General features: G+C 45.4%; 1 protein-coding gene across 3 annotated transcripts; it reads left to right on the top strand.

The window, feature by feature from the left end:
- The first annotated feature begins 281 nt into the window (after window positions 1-281).
- NFKBIZ (NFKB inhibitor zeta) lies at window positions 282-8754 on the top strand. 3 transcript variants are annotated; one of them, XM_039557800.1, is made up of 12 exons: window positions 282-488; window positions 958-1097; window positions 2037-2073; window positions 2167-2273; window positions 2409-3172; window positions 3603-3708; window positions 4040-4186; window positions 4692-4755; window positions 5367-5536; window positions 6211-6321; window positions 6408-6575; window positions 7246-8754. In XM_039557800.1, exons 2-12 carry the CDS (start codon window positions 969-971, stop codon window positions 7297-7299), a joined length of 1857 nt encoding a protein of 618 aa, XP_039413734.1. In that variant the 5' UTR covers window positions 282-488; window positions 958-968; the 3' UTR covers window positions 7300-8754. The 3 variants fall into 3 exon arrangements, with proteins under 3 accessions (XP_039413734.1, XP_039413728.1, XP_039413722.1); XM_039557794.1 differs by having other exon boundaries at window positions 282-549; window positions 2170-2273; XM_039557788.1 differs by having other exon boundaries at window positions 282-549.
- The last annotated feature ends 739 nt before the right edge of the window (window positions 8755-9493 follow it).

Here is a 9493-nt window from a genome sequence, read left to right as displayed (position 1 = left end):
ATTCAGGACATTCTGTTATTCTGTGAAGCCCGCAGCGGCAAGCTTGGAGGACAAGGCACGAGGCGGCACCCATGACCCCCGCCCGGGACCTCCCGGGCAGAGGCAGCGAGCCCTCACGGCCAGGCTCCTCCCGCCGCCCTTACGGGAAGCGCGGCCCCGCCCGGCGCGGCCCCGCCCTCGGGGGCGGACCCTGTATAAGCGCGGCCGCGGCCCCGCGCCCCCAGAGCCGCCGCGCCGCCCGCCCAGCCCTGGCCGTGCCCGCGCCCGCTCCGCCGCCCGCCGCCCCCCGCCGCCGCCCGCCCCGCCGCACCGCCATGATCGTGGAGAGCAGCCGGGACGTGGCGCCCGATGGCGGCGACGGCGGCGCCCTCAGCAGCCCCATCAACCTCGCCTACTTCTACGGGGCCTCGCCCCACTCCAGCGAGGGCAGCTGCTCGCCGGCGCACTCCTCCGCCCCGGGCTCGCCGGGATCCGACTCGGACCTCTCGGTGAGCAGCCGCGGCGGCGGCCGGAGGGACCCCCGGGGCGGCCCCCGCCCCGCGCTGCAAGGTACGGCGCGTCCCCGCGGCGACCCCGGCCCCGGGGGGTGGCGGGGAGAGCGCGGAGCCGCGGGTCCCGCTCCGTCCCGTCGGGAGGCGAAGCCGGCCGCTGATCCTTTAGGGGTGAAAGCGGCCGAAGCGGCGCAAAGCGGACGCGTGTGGCCGGCGCTTCGTGCGCGGTGCCAGGGTGTTTCCATCCTTGGAGCGGGAGCGGCAGGGCGGTCCCCGGGGCAGCGGAGGAGCCGCACGCCCTTGGGATGGCGAAGTGGTACGGAGGGCAGCTCCCTGGCTCCTCTCTGCTAAACCAGGATTTAGGTGCCTTTCCACAAGAGTTCCGGGTTTGTTTTTTCTTTGTTATTTGTTAAACGAGGACGAAATCGGTGGCTTAAGTTCGGGTTTTGTTTTCATGTCTCCACAGTTGAACAACACATGGGGGGTGGAAAGCAGCACCGAGGACCTTTCCAGGGGGTCCGTGTGAAGAACTCTGTGAAGGAGCTCCTGCTGCACTTCAGGAGCAGCAAACAGATGTCCTCGGGTCCTGCCACCGAGGAAAGCAAGGTAACCGGCAGCTTTTTGCACTGACAGATTTGATTTTAGTGGTTACCGAAGCTGGCAAGAGAGCACTTTGTGGTAACGTTAGAAATGAGCTTCTACTTTATCTGCTGTGGATGGAGTCAGTGTTTTTCCTTTTCAATACATAATGGAAGAATACAGCTGGGAAGAAATCAGAAAGGTTTACCGTGGAAGAAGGAGGCCCTTAAAAGTGTTCCTACTAAGCTTTATTTTCTAAAGGTAGTCTGGATAAGGATACATTTGTGTTGCGAAACCACAGAAATTCTGTGTTGACTGGAATGAGATCATTCATTGGAAGGGTTAGGGATTCTTCTCAGATTTGTTTGTCATGCTATTGCGCCTCTCTGTGCAAAGCACACAGTGTAAAGGTAGGCCCTTTTAGTCTGAAAAGATGAAAAAGGACAGGAAATTCTGAGAAGATTAAAGGGTATTTTTGATTTCATTAGATTCGTTTTTCTGAGTCTGTGTTTGAAAGCTTCCTAGATAAGTGTTGTCAAGGGAAGATTTTTGCATATAAAAGTTCACGGCACTGAAGAAGTCTAAAATTGGCTGGGTTATTTATGTTTAAAGAAAAAAAATCCTCAGGTCTCTGGAAGGAATAGTGTATTTCCCTAGATTTTCTTGAGTTTTGTGGTATTATAACAAATAGCTTGAAAAGCCTAAAGAAAAATAGTGGGTTTTATTTAAGTTTCATTAAAGTATTTCCATTTTCTAACCTTAATTAAAAGCAATTAAGTTAGGGTTAGACAACCACATACTAGAATTATTCTAAGGTATATTCTGTGTTTACAAAAGGAAGTCACGGCTGCTTGCTTGGTTTTTTTTGGTGGATTGTTTTTGGTGTTTGTTTGTTTATTTATTTTTGTTTGTTTTCCCCCAGAAATAACATTATAATAACAGAATAATTTGGATTTTTCTTAACAGGCACAAGGAGGATTGGTGAACTACGAACCATACACAGGTAGACCATTTTTTAATCCATACCCTGTAATAACACTTTAAATCAATTATAAGACTACCCTCCAAATGGATTCTAAACTTATTTTCTTTCCAGCAGAACTCAAGAGCATACTAGGCCACAGTGGCAAAAGAAAGGCTCCTGAACTCCTCTCTGATGGACCTTCTTTCAAGCGCCAGGCCAATCTTCACCCACATCTCCTGGTAAGTTTGTTGTAATTTTTTCCATGCCTTTATTTTGCAGTTAGCTTTGTATGATCAGAAACTGCCAGATATAGCTATACCTCTAAACTTTCTGGGGCTTGTTTTGATTTGTCTTTTTTTATTTTTTCCTGTCAGACCCCACCCCAGACACCAACTTCTATGGACAGCATGGAGGAGACACATAAAACTGACCCAAAGCACGACAGCAGTTCTGATCTGCTTCAGAACATTATAAACATCAAGAACGAGTCGAGCCCCATTTCCCTGAACACGGTGCAGGTGAGCTGGTTGCCCTCTGTCACCAGCCACGGCTCGCCTGCTGAGCAGTACCAGGACAGCCCAGGAGCACAGGCTTTCTCCCCATCCCAGAAGTACCAAGTATTCCAAGACCACACCAGTCAGCATATGCTTGATCCACCACAGCATTACCAGTTCTCTGCATCCCAGAACCAAGATTTGTCACAGAGTTATCCTTCAGATGCCTCCCTGGACTACAGGCCATTTGTTGCCAGTGACCAGTCTCCTGTCTACCAGCAGAACACCTTTGAGAGCCATGAGCTGCAGTACTGCCCGTCGCAGAGCTTCTCTTCCCTCTTGAATGACTCAGAAGGCTCGGATGGCATCTCCAGTCCCCTCCAGCCGCTGAGCAGTGCCCACCCACAGGCCGAGGTTGCCCCTCATGCCCCCAACTTCAGCTTGCTTTCCAGCAGCCTCTGTGGCAGTCTGGAGCGCAGTGTCTCTTTGGCTGCTCTGAATGTCTCTCTACCTGACCAAAACGTTGCCAGAAGCACAACGCAGCTGGGCAAGTCATTTTTTCAATGGCAAGTGGAGCAGGAGGAGAACAAACTGGCTAACATCTCTCAAGACCAGTTCCTTGCAAAAGACGCTGATGGAGACACGTGAGTGCCGTTTATCTTGGTGTTTCTTATGTGGGAAGTTGGGGAATGTTTCTGTTTGGGTTTTGGCAGACTGTGGGTTATAGTGAAGCAGTTCAATAGCACTGTTTGTGTCAAAAGTGCATTGGTTTGGCTGATCAGGTGAAAGGTGTGGTATTGCTGATGGCTGCAATGCAGAGCTGCAGCTCACTTGAGTAGATGAATTGTTTAATTTCAGGTGCTAATAGTTAGACTTGGTTAAATGGGGAGGAAAGCATTCTGATTTAGATGCTTTAAATTGCCTTGGTAAGAAAGTACCCATGTTCCTGTCTTAGTTATACAGAGGAGGTCTGAGGCTGGCAGTGTAACACCCCTTCCACACATTTGGTTCTCTGCTGTCTTGAGCCCTGTTTGATGTCTGGTGGTGTAACTCTGTTGCCCGTCTTTCCTGCAGCTTCCTCCACATCGCTGTCGCCCAGGGCCGTCGAGCACTCTCCTATGTTCTTGCGAGGAAGATGGCTGCCCTGCACATGCTGGATATTAAGGAGCACAATGGCCAGGTGACATTCTGAAACAAATCTTTGCGCCTGCTTTGTGCACCTGAGTGCCTCTGCATGTCTGAACCTTGAGAAAGATGTGGTGAAAGGCTTATTTAATATTAACCCCAAGATTTAGCCTGCATACTAATATTAACCTTGAGCTATTAATACTTCTTGGGATCACCTTGAGCTGGTAAAACTATGTGCTCTGCTTCATTTGTCCTGGCTTCCTAGTATTCATAATCACTGCTTAAATAATACCAGGTAGCTGGGGTTTTTATTTGTTTTAGTTGCTCTTTCCTGTTAGAGATCAGATGACTAATAGCTTAAATTTTCTTCTTGATGTTTGCAGAGTGCTTTCCAGGTTGCTGTGGCTGCCAATCAGCATCTCATTGTGCAGGACTTGGTTAGCTTGGGGGCTCAAGTGAACACCACAGACTGCTGGGGTAGAACACCGCTGCATGTCTGTGCTGAGAAGGGGCATGCCCAGGTCCTCCAGGTAAGAGCCAGGCAGGCACAGCTCTGCCCCGGCCGTTGACTCTCAGCCTTGGTATTAGCTGTGTTGGGAAACTCTGGAAACACCACTCCTTTCTTCATCTCTCTGGGTAGCCATGTGAGTCTATCTCAGGGCTCTACAGATACAGCTTAAAGTGGGACTGAATTTCTCATAAAGGTTCTCATCAACATTTTTGAGTTATTTTGGGGGAATCCTCTAGTTTACCAAACCAAAACAGTAAGTCTCCTCTTAATCACAGGATCATCGAATGGTTTGGGTTGGAAAGGACTTCAAAGATTTTCTAGTTCCAACCCCCCTGCTGTGTTCAGGGACACCTTTCACTAGACCAGGTTGCTCAGAGGCCCATTCAGCCTGGCCTTGAACACTTCCAGGGATGCTGTTATTTATTGCAGCTTTATTGCAGTTACTGCACTAAGACAGTAAACAAATTTGAAGCAGTATGTGGTTTGGATAAGACCTAAATGTGTACCTGCTCCTACTTTTGCAGGCAATCCAAAAGGGAGCCATGGGAAGCAGTCAGTATGTGGACCTTGAGGCAACAAACTATGATGGTGAGTAGTTAAGAGTTTATAATTTACAGAGTTACAGGAAAGTACAATGTTTTATAGCTACTGATGGGAGTGCAACAAAATACGATATTTCTTTGTCAGATGGAAATTTACAGGTACAATTGACATACCTGTCAGATGAAAACATGGTTAGTCTGTGTCTGTCAGGACCTCTTTCCTCTTACCTGTGATTGCTTTGTTTGGCAAGGAGAGTGTAGGTTGTAACTGGCCACTGTTTAAAACTTTGGCATGCCAGTGTTGTGTCAGTGCATACAGAAGCCAGAATCTGGCAGTAGAGAGCTGTTGTATTTGGACCTCTTTTCCATAAAACAGCTCTTTCTAATGTATATTTTGTAAAAAAAAATATTAGAAATTTATTCTTTAATTTTCTGCTGGCTGAGAGCTCACAGTAGGCTGCTACTTCACTCTTTTGGTGATGGACAGTCCAAATCTCAAGCTGCTTGGGAGTAGTCACTGTCACCTACAAATACATAACCATTCCTAGGCTTAATGGGGGTAGGAGCTCCTTTATCCAATCTGAAACAAGCAGCCAGTCAACACCTCTATACTGCATTTGTTCATTCATGATGATTTTTATTTTTTTTGATGTTCAGGTTTGACAGCGCTGCACTGTGCGGTTCTGGCCCATAATGCTGTGCTGCATGAACTGCAGAACTGTCAGCCACCACACTCCCCTGAGGTCCAGGAGCTTCTGCTGAGAAACAAGAGCCTGGTAGAAACCATCAAGATCCTGATACAAATGGGAGCCTCTGTTGAAGCGAAAGTAAGTAAAATGCTGTAGTCTGAAGTGCCAGATCCAGAGAGAATGTGTCTGTGGACACATTCTGAATGGAAGCAGAATGTCCCTTTCTCTCACGCTGCATTTCAGCTTTGTTACACAGGAAGTAGACTAATTTGAAAGCTTCCCTACAGCTTAATTTACCCAGATGGGATGAGAATGTTGCATTTATTCAGAGCAAGGTATTATCAATGCAAATGAACCCTGGGGAAAGAGGGAGGTGACAGTCTAATTTCTAGACTCAGAATGATGCTACGCTGTCTGCAGTGAGTAGCATAGTAAAAGTAAGAATATGTTTGGAACACTCTTAGGTACCCATAGTAATAGGGTGCTGGTGACACCTTGTTCTTGAACTGCAAATTTTAATTAAAAACTGCTTACCTGTGCAGTTCAGGTCTGTGCCGTGCCAGACCATTACTTAGCCAAAATATCAAATATTACATTATGTAAGCCTACCTGCAGATGAGATCAGATTCCATTGTTCATTAGATGTTGATATTAAAATATATATATTCAGATTCACTTTTGATGAATTGTAGTGCAAGTATGTTTGCTCAACACTCTGGAGTTACTTTGCTTTCTGTTTTTATTTGTCTGCATCTTCCCCCTGGATAGGTGAAGCACCTGCAGGGAAGACTAAACAGTTTCTTTTTTGATAGGATCGCAAAAGTGGTCGCTCCGCTTTACATTTGGCAGCAGAAGAAGCAAACCTGGAGCTCATTCGTCTCTTTTTGGAGCTGCCCAACTATCTCTCTTTTGTTAATGCAAAGGTATGGTGATTTTTTCATAATGCAGACAGAGAAAGAGAGGCTCATGCCCCCACTTTTCCTTCATGGAGTTGCCTTGTCATCCCCAGGCTTACAATGGCAACACAGCCCTGCATGTGGCTGCCAGCCTGCAGTACCGCGTGAGCCAGCTGGATGCTGTGCGCCTGCTCATGCGCAAGGGAGCAGATCCGAGTGCCAGGAACTTGGAGAATGAGCAGCCAGTTCATCTGGTTCCTGACGGCCTTGTAGGGGAACAGGTAAAAAAATTCCTACCAACCCTCTCCTTCCATCTGCCTCTATCCACACAAAAGCTGTATTCCACTCCAAAAGTTTGTTTTGGGTTTTGAGTTGCAGCTTTCAAGGAAAAGATTTAGCAAATGCCATTTTATTTTATAATAAAATATAAGATCTTTAGCTTCAGCGTCAAGATCAGGCAGAATATACAGACCTGAAATTTTAGGTTTCACGTGCAGCTTTTATTTTTTCCATCTCAAAAGCTTTTTGCTGTTGGGATAGGCTTTGTCTTTGTAACCTTGCAATGTAATGGAGGCAGTACTCCTTCTTATTCTCTTGCTCATCTCAGTATGGTCTGAGTTCATGCTTTTATTGCTCTTGTCATAGTTAGTAATGACAGTTCTTAGGCCTGAGTAACAGATGAAGAAAATCCCTTTTTCCTAGGGGCTATACAAATACTTGATGAAAAAAAGTAACTCTTGACCTAAGACTAGTAACAAGCACAGCTGAGTTGCTGACTGTTGGCTTTCATTGGTTCAAATGCTGTAAAGTGCGATCAGTTCTGGTGTAACTGAATGCAGGACCTAGGCTTGGATAAATGAATGCAAAACTGGGTCTAGGGTGGGTTTTTTTCAGATTGTGACTCATTTCAAGATGATGAATGTCATGTTTTTGTCTTTTTCTTTTCTCCAGATAAGACGTATCCTCAAAGGGAAGGCGATTCAGCAGAGAGTGTCGCCGTTTTAGGCTCCATGTTTCTTGGAGTTCAGCAACTTACACTCACTGTCAGTCAGGCAGTCCTAATGAATCTGTAAATAGACCATTTGCTTGGTGTGGGCAAATGTTAGTTGTTTCTATGAAACAAAAGTATTTTGTTCACTATTATATAGTGGGTTACGTAAGAGTAAAAAAAAAGCCCCAAACCCAACAATCAAATTCGTCCAACCAAAAGGGAATGCTTCATTCCCAAGCATGTGGAACATCTTCCTGGCTACCTGTATTTCATAGCTACGACGAGACTGATTTTATTTAAACAACCATACAGATAACTTCTAGGCAAGGACAATTCTATGGGAATTTTTTTTTTTTTAATTTTAGAGAGTGGTGATACAGGTCAAAATTGCAGGGATTGTTGTGTTTTTAGTAACACTTAAGTGCAAGAGAAATTAAATATTTTTGAAGATGAACATTTATTTATGTAACTTTGTGGCTTTGTTTCAGTATCTTGTGCAGGATTGTATATAGTCACTGACATTATTGTACAGATGTATAGTTCAAAGAATCTATTGATCACTTGGGGAAGGATCTGAAGAAGCAAGTTCCTTGGTCTTGAGCTTGCATACAGATATACTGGTGCAAATCGGGTAAATTCTGTTCTTCCGAAAGACTGAAGATGGAAAGTAGAATTAAGATAGATTGTCCCTGGCACTGATTTGTGCATGCTTTTGGAGTTGTTAATAAAACATGAAAAGCCATGCTTCTTCAGGGGACTCTGTCAGTTTTTCTCGTACCCAGCAGGGGTTTTTCTCTTGATAGAATAATAGATTGAGAGAGAAGGATGCTGATTTCTATAGTATGTATGTAACTTGTACTTTAAGGGATATGATCCTGATTCAGTGCAAGTGTTTGGCATGTACTTCACTGTTGATGCATGCTGAAATCTCTTAATGTTAATTATAATGCTTCAACATGTGTAAGCCTTACTGGTGTTGGTGGGGCTTAAGCACATGCATAAATAGCTTGCTGAATGGGGCTCTAGTTAATTCTAGAGACTTAATGTTTTCCACCTTCTAAGCAGAATTAGTCCATTTATGGTTTTACCTTATAGGTATAGTGGCTAGCAAAGTAATATTTGAAGTTAACAGTTTTTCTATTTTTTAATAATTATTAATGGAAAATGTATACTAATGATGCTGTATACTTGTGTTCTGTTGGAAAAAACTTCCTCCTATCATTTTCTGAATGATCCATGCTGGGCTGTAATCCAGTAATATGTTCTCTGTATGGTCTTTGCTCTTAAACTGTTTTTTCATCACATGCAGTTCTCTGATGTAACCATTTAATTAGTCTGATTGTGCTGTTTTGGCAAAGTATGTCTTGTAGACAAGCTAAATGAAAAAATCTGATATGCGAAGGCTTAGTTGCAGTGTATTTCTTGAAGGGTTATGTGTAACTCGTGTTTGAATAAACATGCTAATTGAATTTTGTGGTTACTGTGTGTGATACAAAAATGGCGAAGAAGTCAAGCTTAAGGTAAAACTGATTTAGCATGGTGATACTATGAGGCTGAAAAGCCATTTGCTAAGATGAAATGAAGTCTTGCCATCCAGCTGTTTATGCTTTCTCTTGTTTGATGCTGATGTTCTGGGTCATGCACTGTTGAGTTGTTTTGCCTGTGAGTTTAGTAGGTGTGCCCCAAATCGAGTTAATAGTCACCAGGTTGGAAGCTGAACACTTGTCCCTGCGTACTCGAAAGAATGATAGCAGTTCTGACAATGCTTTGTTCTTCCCATGGCTTGCTTGCTTTGGTCCTCAGTTCTGACAGCTCAGGCACAAGTGTCACCCTAGTGCAGGTGGCAGTCTGTGTTAGGAAATAGGGCCATACTCATGGGGATGGGCTGTCCTCGCTTCACAGGTGGTGGTAAGATGGTTCTGACCTGGTGGTGACCCTTCAGGGGGAAGAGCTGTCATCACGGCCTGTCCCAGCTGAGTGTGGAGCAGGAGTGATGGCAACAGTTGAGATAAAAGTGGATGTAGCATTAGGGTCTGTAGGAAAAGGAAGAAAACCAAAAGGGCTTCTGTGTTACTGTATGAACCTGCTGTCCACCCTGCCTTACTGCTGCTTGTGGTGAGGGTGAAAGTGTGGGGATTGGAAGAAGCCCAGAGGAGTGGAGGAGCTTCCTTGCAGGGAACAGCAGAGTAGACTAGGACAGCCCTGCAG

Source organism: Corvus cornix, chromosome 1, assembly GCF_000738735.6.
Source record: "Corvus cornix cornix isolate S_Up_H32 chromosome 1, ASM73873v5, whole genome shotgun sequence".
Lineage (NCBI taxonomy): Eukaryota > Metazoa > Chordata > Aves > Passeriformes > Corvidae > Corvus > Corvus cornix.
The sequence above is the reverse complement of the archived record's forward strand: the minus strand, read 5'-3'. Positions and strand labels throughout refer to the sequence as shown.

Bases quoted from the DNA above. Each gene is read 5' to 3' on its own strand.
- NFKBIZ (XM_039557788.1), top strand. From the start codon at position 315: ATGATCGTGGAGAGCAGCCGGGACGTGGCGCCCGATGGCGGCGACGGC. The intron at 3,709-4,039 runs GTGACATTCTGA...TGATGTTTGCAG, and splicing joins TTAAGGAGCACAATGGCCAG to AGTGCTTTCCAGGTTGCTGT. The intron at 6,322-6,407 runs GTATGGTGATTT...TGTCATCCCCAG, and splicing joins TCTCTTTTGTTAATGCAAAG to GCTTACAATGGCAACACAGC.